We start from the raw sequence: 20,021 nt of genomic DNA, 5'->3' as shown, positions 1-20,021 counted from the left end.
TATAAATTTGAAAATTATTGAAAATCCGAGATGGCAGTTTGATAGCGTAGTCAATTTTGAGTCCTCTCATGCAAAGAAATTGGATCTAGCTTAAACACTGAGCTCTTGGGAGCGATTGCCGTGGTTCAATGTTTTGCGTCGAAATCGACCGAACATGACGTCACTCTGACGTCATTTCCGGCCGACCTATGGTAGCTACGAAGTTAAAATTTCGACTCAAGGTGTCAAATTGATGCAGCCGAAGCTATTGAAAGTTTGGCGCCGATACGTCAAGTGATTTGGAAGTTATTGCAGAAAAACGGGAGGGGGCTATGAATAGCCCCCCCCCCCGTGGGGCGCGGGTTAACCCGCGCCCCACTGGGGTCTGCGTATAACACGCCCTACTGGGGGGGGGGGGGCTCTTCATAGCCCCCCTCCTAACAATTCTCAACATCTTGCGTTGGCTATGGGTCTTGTGAGCTTTTGACACCTTGACTTTTCGGCCCTTTTTGCCAGTGTTACCTCCCACCTATCATGGAACATGTTGTTTGACGATGTACAGATGTCAAGGTCAGGGTCAAGGTGAGCCTAGGTCATCTAAATTCATTGCGTTTTAGGCAAGCTGAATTTAATTTTCGTGTTTCTTTGACTGTATTTTTGGTAAAACCTTCTCATTTCATGATCTCATGTAATATGGACACATAAACAATCGATGCACACATCAGTATACACACAGTCACACACAGACATACAAACACATATCATTGACCTTGACCTAACTTGACCTGAAATGACCTCAGCAGCAAAAACCTGGTCGGATAGTGTGACAGAGAGGTTCTAGCTGGCTTGGCACCACAAAACGGCATCGTCATCGGTATATGATGAGCAGCGCACTTGACATCCAACGGTGACCCAAAACAGCACTAACATTTTTTAGTTTGACCTGACCTGGAAGGTCAATGACACTGAGGCTGAGAGAAGGTAAAACTGGGTATCATTGGATTCGTCTCTTCCCAAAGAATCTTTTTGGTCCTTACCGCGAAGCTCTATCTCCAACCCAGGAACGAAATGGCGCGGGGGTGGCTACCCCCCCATGTGCGTTCTAGGATGGAAAATGGCATGTGCGGGCGAGGGTTAAAGATGACGAAATTGAAATTGAAATTTGACGTTTTTTAAGGAAATTGCTTTAATGCAATGATGTTTGACACCATGCATGCATTACGTCAATTTTACTGGCATCGTGCTTCTATCGTTGAGATGAGTCAAATTATGGGTTGATTTGACTGGAAAAGGTCATGCTGCATAGGGGAGAGCGGGGCCAGTTGAACCACTTTTTATATATTGACATGCACAGCGAGATCTAGTTGTCATATCGAAAAACGCACAATGCCATGAAAAAAATATGCTCTTTTGGCTTTATTTTAACCCTCGCACGACCAGGCCATTTCTCATAACACGAACGACCAGGGGGGGGGGTTGTTACGACCCCCCCCCTGGCGTTTCGAAACGGAAGGTCGTAGAGCTTAGCGGAAAAAACCAACGGATTGCTCTCAACGAGATCTCGCGATTGGTGGTATATTTTTTGGTCCTAGGTCAACATTTGACCTACTTTTGACCGGCCAAAGGTCAAATTTTCGGAAAAATAGACTTTTTTCAACTTTCGGCGGCGATTGCGGCAAAACGGTGGGAGATATCGACTTGAAACCTTCACTATCGTGTTCCTTGATCAATTCTCTATCGTTTGGTATGTATTTCGTTTCCCTAGCTCTAAAAATGGCGCGTTGGGAGCGCCGGAAGTCGGCAAGGTCACAGTCGGCGGCAGAAATTCGAAAAATCAAAATTTAAATTTTTGAAATCTGATTGTATTTTTGGATTTGGGAGGTCCATTTGCTCCCTATAGAAGCTAATATTGCTGCATATTCCCATTGAGGTGACAAGAATTAGCAAAATAGTGGTTCGGGCGCTTTTCAAAAATAGTACCGGACGCTGTTCCTCTTGTGACGTCATAGCTCCGTGACCTGACCTGACCCGGTCAAATTTCTTATACCATATGATAGCCAATACTTGCCCCAACATGCATGGGAAGTTTCATCACGATCCATCAACCGATGTCCGTACCACCGGCAGGAAACCTCGGGCGTTGGCACTCAGTTTGTGAAAATCCGGCCGGAGGCTGTACCTCTTATGACGTCATAACTCCGTGACCTGACATGACCCGATCAATTTTTTTTTTCGGCAAAAGATGCGCAAAGGTTGCCCCAGAGGGTATTGAAAATTTCAGCCTGCTACGACAAGCCGTTTAGCGTGCACTTCGAAAAAACCTCAGGGGGGGGGGGTTGATACAACCCCCCCCCCTAGGCGTTCTAGGGTTAAGATATGTAAAATTATGTTTCAAACATATTTTGCTGCCAACCGCATGCTTATAAAACAGCTCTACGCCCGTTTCAAATGACCCCGATGCGAGGGTCAATTGAACCAGCCCATGGGGTCAATTGCACCTATCCTTAAAGGGAGATTATGACCTTTTTCCACAAAATCTGAGTTAGGACCATTTTCTGACAAAACACAACAAGTTATAATGTAAATTAAAACCATTTTGCTCAATTCGGTACCTTGTCGCAAATATCTCAACTTGAAGTCACGTTAGCGGGGAGCGCTGAAAATGACCGTTGAATAAGTATTTACATCACTTTTTGGTACTTGCATGTAATTTTGTAAAATGAGCGTATTCATTACATTTGATCTTCATCACATCTAGTTAGTTAATGGTCGTCTATAGTGCCTTCAAAAGATATTCATGGTTTGGGGGTGGTTTATGTCTAAATTTACGCAACTATTTTTCCTGTTCATCATCTGTCGCCATATGCTGCTATTTTAGTAGCAACGACTCAATTTTGAATCGGTCCCGCCGACTGCACAATAAAAGGAGATAGATACAATACTTTTGCGGCATCACTGAAAAACTTATGCAGTACTGTTATCTAAATTCTCATAACACCGTTCGACAAACCTGAAGTCTTTTTGAAATAAATATGCTTGTATTTTTCGCTTCAGGCTCTGAGGCCAAAATAATGAATTTCGTAGTCGCAATCGCAAGATTTGGCTGCGTTTCTGGCGCATGCAGTTCATTTGTGGCGCAAAATAATGTAAACAGTGTTATTTCTCTAGGCACTATGTACCCCCGAATTAGAATCTAATTAATTCTAAACCGAATTAACTCTAATTCAAATTAGAATCCTTACAACCAAGCAACGACAAGGCGATAACATAAACAAAAACCCAAGCGTCGCTGTTTGAAACAAAAGCGCCATATACTGCGACTTTTTATAGAGAAGGACAACGCATTTCGGTGGGTGTTACAAGTACTGCAAGTACTGCTTCTTTTTTGCAAAAATAAAAACCTTTTTCACATACGAAAATGTGCCAGGAAATTTTCATATTTTATAGAAACTACAGTAGAAATAGTATAGATGTCGAGTAATTTTTATTTAAGAAAAAAGAAAGGTCATTATCTCCCTTTAACAATGGGATGTTTTCCTCTTTAAGGCCACTTTCTTAAGGAGATATTTTGTCCGGTTTACTTTTCCAAATGCTACATTCAATAGGTCGTTGGAAAGCTGAAAGTGCAAAGTTCCTCATAATAGGTGACATAAAGTACATAGACTATGGTAAAATGGGCAGATGAGAAAAATGAGAAATATCTCAGGCTATAGTGTGCTTTCAAGCAAGAGGCTGGAGAAAAAGGGGTCAAAAATTGAGCTCTATTAAACTACTATTTCAGTTTAAAAGCTCATTACAAAGGTGGACTATTTCCTTTAATGTTTACAGCCCCTGAACAATAACCATTGAAAAGGTCACCGGGGTCTATTGAAACGGCCTGTGGCCCTGTTTCAATTGACCCTCAGAGAAGCGTTTCAATTGATCCCATCCGCTCCCGCCATCTCGCACGCGCCGTAAAGCACATGTCAAACGAGCTGGAGGGGCGGCATTATGCTGAATGAAGGGCCAAATAAGGTGTTATTCCGGAGCCAGGAGTTTTTCTTTCAGCAAACAAAGGTATATGAGATATCACAAAATATTCATAAAAACGATTTCTCCCAAACGCCCCTCAAAAACACAAAAACAAGTGTCAAATCAAAATTACCGTCCGTTTGCCGCCCAAACGCCGTTGACAAAGGAAGTGGTCGAGCGCGGATGCGCAGTGGTGTCGGCAACGCCATATGTTGCATACTGTTGAAAATAAAGCCATATTTCATCTGACCCCGTGTTTCAACTGGCCCCGCTCTCCCCTAGTGCATATCAATCGATCCATATAAGGCTTAACCCGGCAGGCGGTGGGCCTACCAGCCACCTTCCGTGCGGTGGGGGGGGGGGGGCATTTTTTGCCCCCCCCCCCTCGTATCTCCGAAACTACTGGACGGATCCTGAAAATTCAAACGGCGTTCGATAGCCCTGTCAAATTTGTCGAAGGAGACCAAATTTCATTGACCTCGGGGTCACCGATGACGTCACAGGTCAGGTCAAAGATAAAATGTTTCACCGTTCACGGGGATTCTAGGGAAAGTGCTATAACACCGAGTAAAACGCATTTTGTCGAAAATCAGCGATAAGGCGTCAATTTTCTAGTACATATGTTGCTATTAGAAGTCACTGGGCATACCAGGTCAGGTCACAGGTCAGGTCACCAAAGGTCACCAAGGGTCACCACATGAACCCAACTTTACTAAGGTTGTGCGATGCATGTTTTATGGCCAGTTTTTCATTTCCAACTCAATGGTATTGGTTATAAGACCATCAGGTACGGTTTAGGTCACTTTCTGGTGGAGGTCAGGTCAAGGTCAGGTCAAAAAAGGTCAAATTTCAAAGTTGATATTTTTGCATAAAATGGGTATCGATTCGATGCAGCTCGTCACGGGCAGTCTAATGGTGGTCTTTGTTTTGCGCTACGAGGTCTAGAATTGCTAAAAATTGAGTTTGAAAATTTGACGTCATCAATTTTGAACAGGTTTTTCGCTATAACTTGGCCAAAAAAAGAGGTATTGATCTCAAATTTGGTATGTAGATAGAAGGCGGTAGGGACTATCACATATATTCCGGTTTTTTCGAAATTCATAAAACTTTTTGGATTTTTTGGCTATTATTTTCGAAAAATCTATTTTTTGATTTTTGGGGGTCAAAATCCAAAAAATTCGAAAAACCGCAAGAGCAGTTTTGTACCCCTCTTGATTCCACACCTTTTATGTCTGAATCATTTTTCTGTATCTCTAAAGCTGTAGGCCTGACAGCTCTTCCCGCGAAACCTTTTTTTGGGTCGAAAATGGCAAAAATGACGTCACTCTGACGTCATTAGCGGCCAACCTATCATAGCCTCTGGAAAATTTTTGGTCACCATGTGCGCTAGCTGCTCCCGGGAGGGTACTGAAAGTTTGGTGACGATCGGCGCAGCGGTTCTCGAGATATATCGAAAAAAAAACTAAAGGGGGAAATGCCCCCCCCCCCACCGCCTGGAAGGTTAAGGGGCGGTGCCATTATATGGAAGGGCGCTACGGATTGTTAGGGGGCGGCAACATGATATTGAGGGCTTTCTCCGATACTTTGGAAGGGCGCCACCGTTTATTTGAAGGGCGAGGGCGACATCATCACTTTGAGGGGCGCCGCGCACACTGTACCTAAGGGCTGCCAGCAACACTGCAAGGGGCACCACTGGGCACCGACACTTCAGGAGCGCAAGTCGCAACCGACGAAACAGCAGGGAAAAATGAAACACTCAAGATTCCTTTGAAACAGGCTAACTTTCGGGTGAGACTAAATGCTTACTTCGAAATCTAAGCTGTGTTGCGGCATTGGCGGTTATGTGCGGCGTGTATGCCGCATGATTAGTAAGCGGCGACCACTAAATTAAAGACTGAAACGCTTCAACCTGTTTTCAATGAATAACACTGCATACCAAAAATGCCAATCGCTCTCGTCATAAGATATTTAGATTTAAATAACTAAGTTATCTGCATCATTACTTTGAACCAAATTAATGCTTTCAACTTAGTACTCACTCATTCCTTCCTTCGTTGGCTCCAAACAGTCTTTCGATTGTCTGGAAATCGTATGCCAAATCCCGCACCTCAGTATACGACTGGTGCATACCTATAAAGGCCAATGTAAGAATTTCAACATGCGATTTCCTGGGTACCCAAAAAGCAAGATTCCTTTACTACTCAGGTTGGTTCACTAGGGAAATAAAGGCGCCGTGGTGACGTCATCAGAGGAAATCCTTCACATTCAAATGAAGGGGTGATTTGAATTGCTGATTTTGGCTCGATATAGGCCTACTTTTTTAGTTTCAGTCCCATTTATCGTAATGAGGCCAATTCATTGTTACATTGGTACATCTTTTGATGACATATAAGCCTTGATTTTTTCTCCAGCTCGCCCGAAAGATGATGAAATTTGCATGCATGCCTATGGGTGAAGGGAGATTCTGCCGCCGTGGTGACGTCACGGTAAAGGGATTCTGGAGCTCCCCAAAAAGTCTGTGTCAGAACTTTCCCGCTGCAGCATATTTACGTCTGGACAACGAGTTGCGGGGAAAAGTGCTGATTTTGTTGCAGTTTTAGGAGCCGGAGATTAGGCTGGATTTTTGGGTTACTTTTTCGTTCCGATTCATGTATTTCATAGTGTTTGGCTTTTGAATATTTTAGTTCTTTCAGATAAATATTACTTGCCTTACAACTTTTGTAAAAACGTTTCATTTTTTTATAAGCCGACGTTCAGAGTCCTAAAAATACATCAGCACTACAGTCATTGTAAACAAACAAATGGAGCACCACTTCGCTCTGTTCCAAGGCCATTTTTTAGTTTATCTGGTGGTTTTCTTACTCTTGTACGTCGTTTTGTTGGATGTTTTGAATATTGACTTATATCATATTTAAGAAGCATGTTGACTGAAAACAATCTGAAGTATCCAGGACTCAGGAGGCTGACAGAGGTCCTGACTCCTGAGCAATATCAATATCAAGTTGAACAAGTTATGAAATTTTGGTTGATAAATTTTGGTGATCGGGCTCATATATCAGCAAGAAAAAGTAACATTAAAAGAGCTTATTGGCCAAAAACAAGCTATAATATTGCAGACCTTGGAGCAATACCTACTGAAGAGCACGCTGAGCAGGATCATGCCAGAAAATGTTGACTGATGAGCGCATATTGATGTATTGGTATGGATATTGAATGATAACTTACAACAGCAAGATAAATAAGTGCTAACTTTCAAGTTAAAAATCTAGAATGAATGGACTCGGGCAGCTTAGATGCTTCATGCTATGCAGATGATTGTAATGTGCATCAGGTACTCAGTGTCTGGCAAAGGAAACATGCGATCATTCCATTGCTACTGGAGGAGAAAGCTTAGATCACTAAATCCACTTTATGTTGATTTTGATGTTAATCATCACTGTATTTCTTGAAAAAAGGATTGTAGTAGAATTGTCAATGTGACAATCCATGCAACAATGTGATCATATAATGTGTTCATAGTCATTCGTGATAGTGATTATTGGTCCAATATACAATGGCAAAGCTCTCAGTCTCAGCGTTTCTTCCTGTGGATGGCCAGCAGTGACTCAGAGCTTAGAAGTATTAGTTTTCTTCACAGGGCTGGGATAAAAAGTACTGAGGGTAATCTTCCACCAAGGAACTCTACTTTGACATGGTATGAGATGTATAGGCACAAGTAGGTAGGTGCTTAGTTCCTATAGTCAGAAGTTGTGTATGTTTAGTCGGGTTAGCTTAGATTAGATTGTTAGTTTTTTAATTTGCCAAGTGTCCATAAAAATGTGACCTGTGCAATGAGCATACTCCTGGTCCTGACTAACCTGACAGCTGACCTAACCTCAATCAGCACACATATTTGCAGCCTACCCAAGACCTACATAGCAGTAGCACCCAGTTATAGGTAGGTACTCACCCTAACACAATCTTACCTGCTAACCTTCAACTTGCCAAAAGTTAGCTCACATTGCCAAGCTGCATCCAGGGAAACAGTCAACTGAGGAACTGGCTCATTGGGTGGCTGGTCATGGTGTGAGTCTGTGCATTTAAAGTGTTTCTTCTCTGAAGCTGCTCTGCACTGCTGTATGTCATGTTAGATGCTCAGAAAATGTGGGAAATGATTACCTACTAAGCTACTTTAGTGCTTTGTTAATGCTCGAGACATGAACAAGTACAGATCCTGCAGGGTACAGCTATGAGTTAGGTGCTAGGTGAGTATGTTATGTGAATGTGCTCTTCCCTGTTTGACCATAGTAAGTATACAAACAAGCACAGGGTCACAGTTATATTCAATCTCCACATAAACATACAACAAAAACGGCCATATGGCCTAACTCCGAACACACCACAGATAACTTAAGCCTTTGCAGGCACAAAAATGTTTTGATTTACAGGACAGGTATACAATATATCCTCTGTCCTTGGGGGATCTTGCTGCCAAGTTGAGGTATGATGACTTAACTTCAGGATTGATCAACCTTTTCTTAGCCACTGCCTGTATACGAGAAAGACCAAATGCTTGTTTGTTTTGATTTACAGGACATGTATACAATATATCCTCTGTCCTTGGGGGATCTTGCTGCCAAGTTGAGGTACGATGACTTAACTTCAGGATTGATCAACCTTTTCTTAGCCACTGCTTATATTGATATACGAGAAAGACCAAATGCTTGTTTGTAAACTGCGTTGAAAATTTAATGATCCACCTTTAATTCTGACATGAAGGCACAAATGAAATAGTTCCCTCTCCTTTTGGAATACACAAAGCAAAATATTTAATAAATTTTAGTGGATGGACAAGAGCAATTAGCATATAAATAGCCTCCCCTCAAGTTCACTTCTGGCACTGATGGCTGATGAATTACACTGACGCTTATTCGCTTCATATTTTGTAACAAACGCGCTAAAACTGCAATAAAACAGCACTATATGCTTCTTGACAAAATGCAATAGAAGTAAAAATTTAGCGCTGATGGCATTCATTCTTGGTGGAAACGTAATTACAAAATATTTTGTAGTAACTATCAAATTCCGGTCGAAAACAGTCCACGGTTTAAAAAAGAATCATTCCAATGACGGTCCATTCTTGCGGTCCTGAAATCGCCACTATTTCCGGCCTCTCCAACGCAACTCGTTGTCCAGACGTAAATATGCCCCGCTGCAGCATATTATTTGGCAGCATATGGAAGCAATTTATGAGACAGACAAGAAGCATGTGACACGAATAGCGACGCAAAAGACCTTCCCAGGTATTTTCATGGATTAGGTATTCCATCCATGGTATTTTGGTGAATTGACGTGGGCAATGCAAATTGCAAATCTGACATGATTCTGAGGATTTAGATAATTTCAACTTTCAATTTGGTATTGATGCTTATGTTATTGATTCCTCAATATTTACCAAATTGTTATCCGCATCATTGTATGCATATTTGCTAAGTAAGCATGCAGGGGAGCCCTCTGCCTTCAACTGTGCAGGCTGTGGCTCTTATCTGAAGAAATTTGTGATAATGGGAATAATATTGAATATAATGCATATTTTGTATGTAAGTCACAAAAATAGAAGTTAAATTACCATTTTGGTAGTAGGAATAGGGATTTGGTGGGGAAATTCAATGTAATTTTTGTATTTTGGATTGGTATATGTGAACATTGGTATGCACCCATATTGATAAAAGTTATGCCACCAGTCACAGGCCTAATTGTTCTTAGGAAGCTGAAGAAAACTTTAGAATGTTGAAACACGTATTAGCAAGAAGATCATTGCTTCTTATGATGCGTATGCGGAGATGCAAGTGGTATTCATCAAACTCACATAGGCCTACAGCTGACAATGAAATCCTCGAGCTCCAAATTATTAATCATCTATATTCTGACTCTCTTAGATCACTTCAACACTCATCAAAAGTATTTGACCAAGGAAATAAAGATATGAGCAATGATTCAACCAAATCATCCATAATATTTCTGCAAAGTTTAGATGTGATCAGACCCCACACCAGGCCAAACAGGCACCAGCTGACTGTTCTGACTGAGGCGGCTCTGAGTGGACTCACCAGCTCGCCACTGTCGGCCGCTGAGCGCGACCTGCTGCTGGTGTCAGCTGCGCTGGTGACCCGCCGGCCGGACCCGGTGCGGCCGGCCGTGCTCTCGGCTCTGGCGGACACCAGTGACACTGGCGCCACGCTGCGGCTGCTGTACGTGGCCGGTGTGGCGCGGCTGCGCCTGCCGGCCGCTCTGTGGCGGAGTGTGCAGCGCCGGCTGGCCGACCGCTGCGCCGCGCTCTCCGAGCCGGACCTGCTGGCGCTCAGCTCCTCCTCGTTCCGGTGCGGCGCGGCCGTCAGCAGCGGCTGGCTGCAGCAGCGGCTGCTCTCCGCCGCCCGCCGGCTGGCTGACTCGGACCGCCAGACGGGACCGCTGGTCGCCCTGCTGAAGGCGCTCCGGCTGGCGCGCGTCTCGTGTGCGCCGCTGCTCGCCTCGCTGCGCGGTCTGGTGTCGCGGCGCGGCGCCGCTCTGTCCCTGCCGGCCGCCGCCCACCTGGGCGCCTGCTGGTGCTCCCCTCCTCTCCGGGATCCAGCGCTGCTGGCTGCACTCGAGGCCACTCTGCGAGGACGGCTGGAGACGCTACTGAATCGACAACAGATCTCAGCCAGCGGCAGCTGCCCAGATGGCAGCAGCGTCTCATTAATAGATGACGCCACCGACCCCGTGCCGGACGGCCGACCGAAGGACGTCGCCCGTCTGCTGTACACATTCGCCCACCTGGGTCACATGCCCTCCCCCGATACGCTGGAGGTGACGGAGCGATGGATGGCTGGCTGGTCGACCGGTCGTCCGCTGCCCCTGGTGGACGCCCTCCTCTCGCTGGCAATCCTCGGCAGGTACCCCCAGACGCTGCTGGAACGGGTACTGACTGAGGACGTGGCACAGCGGCTGGCAGGTGAGGCAATGGGTGTGTGATTAGAGTAGGGACGTCTTGTGTACGTACGTGTGGGGAGATCTTGTGTGGTTTTGCAGCCATGTTATGGTTCGAGTGTCCTTGTGTGCAGAGTGTCCTTGTGTTTTACAGAACGCTGGCATTGGTTAAGTAGTTATGTGTATTATGCCGCCGCTCATCGTAAAACAAATGATGTGTGATTTGTGGTTTTTATTGATTATCCATAGGCCGCTATCTAGTAATGACATTTTTAAGTTTAACTGCATGTCTACATCGTAAATGCTGAATCCTAAATACCCACGGGAGCTCACACGTTCCATAGTGTTGTATAATCCCCTTATCTCCGTTGGATCGGGTGTCCGGTTCTGGTTGTATAACCGCCGACAGTAGTAACCGCAGCTGACGGTGACCGGGAGAGGCTGTGACACTGATCCCCTGCCCCCAGCCGCCGGCCGGCCGCGCCAGCTCAGCCGTCTGGCGCTGCTGCACCAGGCCGCCCGTCTGGAGGCGGGCCTGCGTCCGCCACCGCTGCGGCTACCGGCGGCCGACGGTGCGCTGCCGGTGCCCTGTCTGCAGCGCGAGCTGCGCCGGCGCCCGCGGCTGGCGGCGCTGCTGGAGCGGGTGCGGCGCCAGCAGCCGGCCGCCCGGGTCGAGCTCGGCTACCCGGTGCCGCACGTGAACTCGGCCAGCGTGCTGCTCAGCTGGCCCGACGGACGGCGTGCCGCCGTGGAGCTGCTCGACGGTGACGCCCTGCTCCTCACAGTGTCTAACGTCAGCGGGCGCCCTTACGTAACCGGGTGTGATGGCGTCAGTGAACAGTATGACGTCAGTCGACGTAGGGACGTCAGTGGGTCTGTTGTCACTGTACCCGATGACGCCACCGGTAGTGGTGTGGGTGCGCCGTGCGGCACAGGTGAAGGCCGGTCAGTGACGGGTCCGGAGACCGCCGTCGGACTGATCAGGCTAAAGGCCCGTCTGTCTGAGAGACTAGGTTACCTAGTGTGGTGGGACCCGGGACTCGCCTGCGGCTAGAACCGCCACCGGGGTGGTCGTATCGTTTATTGACAAATGTTCGCGCGGCGGTGGTGTCAACTCGTAAAACGTCTGGCGCCTTTGAAAGTAGCTCTCTGGGGTAGAACCCTGGTGGTGTGCGAAGCAGAGCCAAATGGAGTGGGATTGGGGGCAATATAATGAATAGGAGGGATGTGATTGTGATGTGATACGATTTAATCTAACTTTATTTTCTAATCATTCATTTTTGATAATGTTGAATGGCATCGATGTTGACTGGCGTAGGTCCGTACAATGTATCGAATGGCACCAGGCGTGTGGCTTATACTCTAACCAAACGCTTTTATTAGGCAACTTGGGCTTTCTGTATTTTATTCCGGGCGGTGCCGCTCGAATGCTATGATTCATGATGTGTTTATAATGAATCGTTGTTCGTTATTGTCTGTCTGTCATAAAGATGCATTGTTTGCTATATCGAACCTGATGAATAAATCAACATGCGAACGTTTTCCTCTTTCTGTGCATTTTGAGCAATATGAACTTGTCACACAGTATTTTATTACGAAATCAACGTGAACGGGTGCACTGGCGGTCGCAGGGGGGGGGGCCACGGGGGCCATGGCCCCCCCTTTGGTGCTGAAAGGTGGGGCCATACTATCTTTTGGCCCCACCTTTCAGATCGAACAAAAGTCCTAGAAAAGCTTTTCGTATGTTTCATTTTCTTTCTTGCGCCATCAAAGGACGTAAATTTCACTCATGAGTGGGCTCAGTTTCGCATTCTGTCAATTTGGCGGTCAGCGTCGCTGGCACCGGTTCACGAGTATGGCCGGATCTTATATGGAATATCAGCGTGGGTTTACTTAAGGCTTTCGTAGGCCCAGCATTCAGCAATGGCTGGCATGAGACCCTCTTCGGCAGTGGCGGATGGGCCCTGCTAGAGGAGATTGGCTCCAAGACACTAAAGTAAGACCTCATGGGTTGGTGCTGTGCACCTCAGAAGCCCGGTGGTGACGCCGTATGCCGGCTTGGTTTCTTAAGGATTAGCGTGGGACCTCCGGGGCCTGCATAGAGTTTGCATGAGCTAGTATGTAATCTCAGAGGCATGTGTGTAATGTGTACACAGTGGCGGTCGCGGGGGGCCGGGGGCATCAGGGCCATGCCCCCAAAGGTCAATAAAGGGGGCCATCATATTATTTGCCCCCCCCCCCTCAAACAACCAATGGGCCCCCATATAGGTGTATGGGGCCCTGGCAATTATTCGATCGTCACGAGGCTAAAAAAAAAACACGCCCAGCTACCCACACCGGTCTTTGAACGTCCTACACTGACCTCTGAGGGGACTTCAGTGGCGGTCAAGCGCCCACGTTGACCGGTAAGAGCCTACATCAACCTCTGAGGCCCCACATCTGGCCTATGAGGGCCTCTAACCGGCCTCAGGGGTCCCAACCGGCGTCTGAGGGTCTCACACCGGTCTCTGGTGGCCTTATTTCTGTCTCTGGTGTCCCAAGACGAACCTTTAGGTGCCAATAAGGGCCCCGCACTGGCTGCTGAAGACCCGATGCCGGCCTCTAAGGGTCTGCATTGGTCTCTGAGGAGGGCCCATCTTGGCCTTTGAGGGCCCTCTGGTGGCCTCTGGGGTCCAACGACGGCTCATGCCGGTCTTTTAGGGCCCCACGCTGACCTCTGAGGGCCCATGTTGGCCTGTAATGAGTAAGCACCCACATTAGCCTCTGAGAGCCCAACTCGGTCTCTGATGGTCTCAAACTACTGGCCTTTGTAGTTTGCAGGCCCTGTACTGGTCTCTGAGGGCCCTAAACTGGCCTCTACATGAAAACATACATGGGTGGGTTTCTGAAGATCAGAGGGCTCACGCAGTCTCAGGCACAGACGTACGTTGGTCCTGATCGAGATTACTTTACGTCCTGATGGTCCCGCGCTGATTCCCTCATATTTCGACGTCGGGACCCCATGAGCCGGTGTGGGTCCTGGGGCTGGCAGAGACTGATGAAGTCCTTAGGGCTCAGGGCCAGTCTTTTTAGCAGTAGGACTAGGCAGGTGTAGTGAGCCCCAACAGAGCCGCTGCGAAGCCCCCCAGGAGTCGCGTGCGGCCCTCAGATGCCAATTCTGAAAGCTCGGAACCTGTGGGGGTCTCCAGAGGTCGGTGTACCTACTCTCTCCCGCCGCCACACAACTAGGTACCTATATGGGTAAATGTCATAGTCTAAAAATGCTCTCTGGGTTTCACATGCTTGTTCAAATCAAGAGGTATCTGTACTTTTTAGCAAGAGGTATCTGTACTTTTCCGAATTGTTTTATAGTGGTAAGGTCATGAATCCGCGTGCCTGACCTTCCATTATACCTATGCTACACCGATCCGTCGTCATGGTGCAGCGGCCCGACCGGTGGGCACACCGTGAGACGGTAAATGGAACTGGCGATTTTGCCTTAAATTGAGCTCAAAGATTTCACGCAAGAATGAGTTGGATGAAGCATAAGTAATGCCAACTGTGCGGCGCCTCGTGGACGTAAAAAATTAGCCGATCACCCCTCCCCCCCTCCCGGTGACGGATAAATATTATGTCCCGCGAGTGTGACTTTGGCCCCCCTTTTGCTAGCGGCTGCGACCGCCAGTGAACGGGTGACGCAGGGTCCAAGATCACGGGCGACTCGAGTCTCGACATTCAAACATTTCCCTGCGTCCGATTTGCCGCTGCACTTTTGTTGGACTTGCGACCATATTTAAAAGGAAAACTGTGACCTTGAAGTCTGAACGAACTGGAATTATACATTTTAAATTTATTATAATGCCAATTTAATTTCAGTCACGGTTTTGTCCGAAACTAGCATGTCGTAAAATCCGGCGAGGGCTCAGTCGACAAGGCGCTCGTTTATCAAGTGCATGGAAATATTTAGCCTGAAGGACAACCTTTAAAGCTGGTAAAATCTGGCGTCGCAAGACGCAAACATGATCGGAGTAAGGCGAACGTTTGCCGAAAGTTGCGGAATGACCTTCAACGGACCTCACCTATCGCTTTTCATATAGACTCAGACGGAGGGAGTAACTAGCCGGCGCGGCGCCCACTTCGCTGTTTAGCCCGTTTAGCCCCTGATCGGGCTAGAGTGTGAATTTTATTGTTTTACTTTGCCAGCTTGGCTTCACGCGTGAAGTGTCTGCTGAGCAGGTCGTTTGTCTAGGAGTATGAAAGTTTTATTTTTAGCCCAACTTCTAAAGCATTCGTCCCTTTCGGATGTAAACGTTACCAACTACAAAGAATTTGCTTTGTCTTGGAACAGGTATATTACATTACAGGCTATAAAAGACATGAGATTAGATTCGAGTAAAGCAATAGCACAGTTACCAGGCAATAGGCAGACAGGCGCAATGTTACCCGCTACACGCACAGTGAAGAAAACACTGCCGCGCCACTCGGGCTCAACAGGTCCTGACTGGACCGGCGACCCACCGGTACTCACATCGCTGCGTGGCGAGGCCGCGGAGGAGCACCGCTCCGTCCGTGACGGGGCGGACGAGTGCCAGCGAGGGCGAACAAGAGAGAGCCAGAAGCCAGCAGAGCGAGAGCCGAGCCTACGCCACGCGCGCGTATTTATACCGTCACACGCAGTGTGACGTCACAACCCGCGTACTTTCACGCAATCCGAGGGCCACAGTATAACATATAGAAATAATACACATACACGCACGTTACAGGCATGGCCGTGAGAATCCGTCCTTATTCGCGAATGACGACACCACCAGCGAAACAAGCGCTAACTCACAAACTCACAAGATGTCAGATTTTCATATAACTAGAATACCAGATAGGATATAAAGTCACACACTTTTTGTCAACAGTTAATATCATTACAATAAACAATGCGACCCGGTACCTCATCGTTGTTTATTGTACCAGAAGGCCCGTATTGTTTCTCGTAATGTTACATTGCCAATTTTTAAACGTACCTAATGCAACCGACAAACAATGAAACTAGCATTATGTTTTCTGCTTTCATGGAAAACCCGTGAAACCACGTAAAATAGTGAACATTCCGTGACACAGTCAGTTTTGTCTCTAAGGTATCTTATCTTATATGTGCAATAGACCATGCAACCCGTATCAAATTGGGCGACATACATCAGCTTAGAACGTGGCATATCGAACACTGTAAAGTACAATAAATCATGCAGTCCGTGAGGGTCGGTCCTGCAATAAGTTATTACGCACGTATTTACCGTAATACGTCGTAATCTATTTCACACAAGGAATAATGCGATCGATCCGTAGGTATTCCAGGTCTGCTCCTATTTATTCGTTGTTAGCTATACAGAGCTACAGGAGAAAAAGCCTGTTCCAATCCATTGCAGGGCTAATTACATAAATATAAGAACTACATGTTCTAAACGTCGGAGAAACGCGTACTTCACGTGGCACGGCTGTGCGGCGTGAAAGTCGTGACCTCGCGCGCCCGCCCGGTCTCGCCAGCGCGCCCGGCCCCAGGGTCGGGCTAAAGCCATCTCCTCGCGCTCCGTCCCGGGTTCACCGTCACGTCCCGAGGGGTCGGGCGAAGGTCGGTCAGTGGCCAGTGCGTAGGTTGCGACACCGTGCCGCCTCGCCGGTGCGTGTGGGCGGTACGGTCTCACCACGGCACCGGCCGCGGTCCACGCCGCCGCTGCGTGGTGTTGCAGCGAGCCTTGCGCCACCGGAGGCAGTGATGCAGGTCACATCCACCGCGATCGTGGCACGGTCACCGAAGGTGGCGGCGCCGGTCGCGCCCACCGCGACCGTGATTTTCTCACAAGAGCTTCTCGGAAAAAATGAGCGTGTGGGGTCGCTAAGCCGTATCTTGCGCTAACCCGTGCAAGAAATCGCGAGAATATCGTGCGGAAACCGTCTTGGGTGCACCCCCCCCCCCCATCGCCGTAGGGTTAGGTAGATAGGTATGCCACAAATTTTCTGAGCTATTAGTGATCTATCGGCATTCGGCACAGCAAATAATGATGCCGCCAAAATTTTGGCAGCCATTAGCCGCTCATATTTGAAACGGTGTAGCTGAATGTGGTCGGCTAACAGTCGGGAAATTTCGTAAAACAATAGGTACACACAATTTTGGTGGTGGTCGTATTCAGCAGTAAACAATCTTCCGGTCAACCGCCCGATGCCTGCGAAGTTCAAAATTGCAACGTTGGTATGTCGCCTTCAGGCCGCATTGCTTTAGGCATGCCTATTGAGATTTAGTTTCCATGAAGCAAACCCGTTCAGGCCATTTGGTTCACGGTATCCAGTTCTTGTAACGCTATATGTAAAACATTACCGCAGTAGTAGGTAGGTATAGTAGTAGGTAGGTAGGTAGGTATTTTGTGCTAACGGTCATCTTTGGGGCATATGAAGCTGAATGAGTGCAGCGTGGCTAAAAATGTCTCATGCACTTTGATTTTCGACGGGTGCCTGGCCATCTCCGCTGCTGGAGCGTTGTCGCCATCAGTGTTCGCCACGGGCCGCAAAATCCTAGTCCAGCCCAGCCCATGCCCATGGGTTCACAGCCCGGCCCAGCCCGAGCCCATTCATGGTAAAGGCGTCAAAGCCCAGCCCGGCCCAGCCCGTCAAAAATGAATGGGTTGAAAATTATTGACACCGCACAGGTACCTACCCAAAGGTAGCAAAGCAACAATATTTTGCGAGCCGCATGCACAATGCACATTGATGCGTGCTTTATTGACTCGTTTTTGAGTCTTGCACAGTAATAAGTTATGTAGTTATAGTTTTTGTCTCAGTTGCGAGCCCCTGACTCCACTTAACAGTTCATGGCCCAGCCCATCCACAGCCCATCGATCCTTCATATTTGAGGGCCCAGCCCAGCCCGTAGCCCAGCCCAGCCCATGGCCCATTGGGCTGGCCCGGCCCATGGCGAACACTGGTCGCCATCTGACGTCCACAGATGCCTTTTTCGGGCCGTTCAAAGGACAAAATACCTTCCTTAGACCACGAAATGTGTTTCAATATAATTTATTTTTTGTATATGTTTTGATTCTTGGCTGAATTGCAATGACTTGCACTTTTTCCGTTAATTTTGCCATAGGTACGTTTTAGGTCAGAGACCCCAAACCACCCGCAAGTCGCAACCAACCGCTTGACGACTGGTGCACGCTCCTTTTTGGTCGCGCCAAAGCTTGTCGATCAGATTATCTCTGGTTCTATGTCTTGCTTTGCTCGCTGATATAATCGCGCTTTGCTTAGGTACTCCTACCTACCTGTTTGCAGATGAGCTGCTGGAGCTCTCCAGCAAGATCCATGCCGAAAATCCGTTTACGAAGTTGAGAACGGCACGATTGCCTTCTGGTGGCTTAGGCTAAAAACGCGGAAAGGGACTACTCTGCTGATTCTGGATAATAATTGGCTCGAGCCTCGAGTCGTGACCGGTCACCAAAAGCATGTCTCCAAACTAGATAGCTAAGGGATCTCTTATAAAAGTATGATGCATGTATGTCATATGTAGAATCGAGCGAAATTGTACTTTTAGCCAGAAAATAAATGTTCGGGTAATTCTGGGACACATGTACACACAAAACCACCCATTGGATCGTCTTGTCACCCTTGTCGAGTCCGGGTCACGGGACCCACCAAAGAACGTACATATTTCGACAGCCCAAATAAATATTGACCAATTTGACCTAATGTGAGTGCCCGCGTGTCCTAGCGGCACCCGTGCCGTGTTGATCCTGCGAAGCAAATGAATACCGTCCTGTTGACACTATCAGACTGCGACCGACGTACCGGAGCCATGAGGCGTGTGTCGATGGAGGACGTGGGCGCTTCGGGTCACCGCCGTCGGCAGAGGCCTCCGACATGTCGACTGGTCGGGAGGCTATGCCTGAAACCACGGCGACTGGGCGGGAGGCTATGCCTGGAATCATGACGACTTCGCCGAGCGTCTGCTGGACGATAGGCGGCGGGAAAACAGGTGAGAACTGCAGTGAAAGGGTCAATGGTCACCAGTCATATGACCGAGTCGAACCTAACCCCCACCCCCGTTATTTTTTATCAAAATAGCTCTCTCTCTCTCTCTCTCTCTCTCTCTCTCTCTCTCTCTCTCTCTCTCTCTCTCTCTCTCTCTCTCTTCTCTCTCTCTCCCTCTCTCTCTCTCTCTCTCTCTCTCTCTCTCTCTCTTTCTCTCTCTCTGTAAACTTCTTTAAACTTCTCTTGATCTGTGTGTCCGGTGTTTGGTTCAAAAGTATCCATTTGTAAACGAATTGTAGTCAGGTCAAAAGTTCATTGAAGAGCTTAGGGGAGAGTGGGGTAAGATGCCCAGGGTGGGAAAGACGTCCCACCCCCTCTAGCGGGGAAACAAAGAATCGAACCCGGAAATTAATGTTCTTAGCGTAAAGCAGAAGCCTGCCTTGTTAACTGCACAAAAATTTGCGAAGCTCAGTTGGGCAACGGCTGGCTGGTGATTGCATGTTTTTTATTTGCTGCTTTCAAAAAATATTTTGGCGTCAAAACATTGTAAATATAAAAAAGGTAGATAATTTTTGCGTCCCTTACTATAGTCGTGATACATTAACATGCGTGTACTGTGTCCCAAACAGTTTGTTTCAGGGTGTACAGGGTGTCCCATAAGTTCCTTCTCACCTAAATTTTTCTTTAAGAGGCTCTCTTATTTAAAGCCACGCTTAATTTATTTTGTAACTGAGCTTTTGGGGTTGCCATGGCAACTGTGAATGTGCTCCACGGTAACTAATTCGTCTAGACAAAATATTTTTTGCCAGAGAGTTCACTTCCTTTCGAGACGGCTTCCGCCGCAACATAGAGGTCTCTGATACGGGAACGTCTCGGTATTTAGACCGCACTGGGCCATTCACGACGGTTGAGGGTGATTGAGGCCATCCAGTATGTAGCCAATGTCTGTCGCTAACTGGACGCACAGTCAACAAGTGACGCCGATGATTTGTCGGGAGTCAATCGCTGCAAGTTTATGCTCTTTTTTGTCAGCTTTCACGAGTGAGCCATGTGGCCAAAACTGTGTGGCGCCAAAATAGCCGTCAAAAAGGTCTTAG

The 20,021-nt window shown here is 47.5% G+C and overlaps 1 protein-coding gene across 1 annotated transcript; it reads left to right on the top strand.

The window, feature by feature from the left end:
* The first annotated feature begins 9,261 nt into the window (after window positions 1–9,261).
* On the top strand, window positions 9,262–12,479 carry LOC122391150. Its single transcript, XM_043384824.1, has 2 exons — window positions 9,262–10,963; window positions 11,406–12,479. Exons 1-2 carry the CDS (start codon window positions 9,757–9,759, stop codon window positions 11,990–11,992), a joined length of 1,794 nt encoding a protein of 597 aa, XP_043240759.1. The 5' UTR covers window positions 9,262–9,756; the 3' UTR covers window positions 11,993–12,479.
* The last annotated feature ends 7,542 nt before the right edge of the window (window positions 12,480–20,021 follow it).

Source organism: Amphibalanus amphitrite, unplaced genomic scaffold (assembly GCF_019059575.1).
Source record: "Amphibalanus amphitrite isolate SeventyFive unplaced genomic scaffold, NRLGWU_Aamphi_draft 000423F_arrow, whole genome shotgun sequence".
Lineage (NCBI taxonomy): Eukaryota > Metazoa > Arthropoda > Thecostraca > Balanomorpha > Balanidae > Amphibalanus > Amphibalanus amphitrite.
The sequence above is the reverse complement of the archived record's forward strand: the minus strand, read 5'-3'. Positions and strand labels throughout refer to the sequence as shown.

Excerpts from the sequence above, each read along its gene's own strand:
- LOC122391150 (XM_043384824.1), top strand. The coding sequence starts at position 9,757 with ATGTTGAAACACGTATTAGCAAGAAGATCATTGCTTCTTATGATGCGT. Across the intron at positions 10,964-11,405 it reads CGTGGCACAGCGGCTGGCAG|CCGCCGGCCGGCCGCGCCAG; the intron begins GTGAGGCAATGG and ends CCCTGCCCCCAG.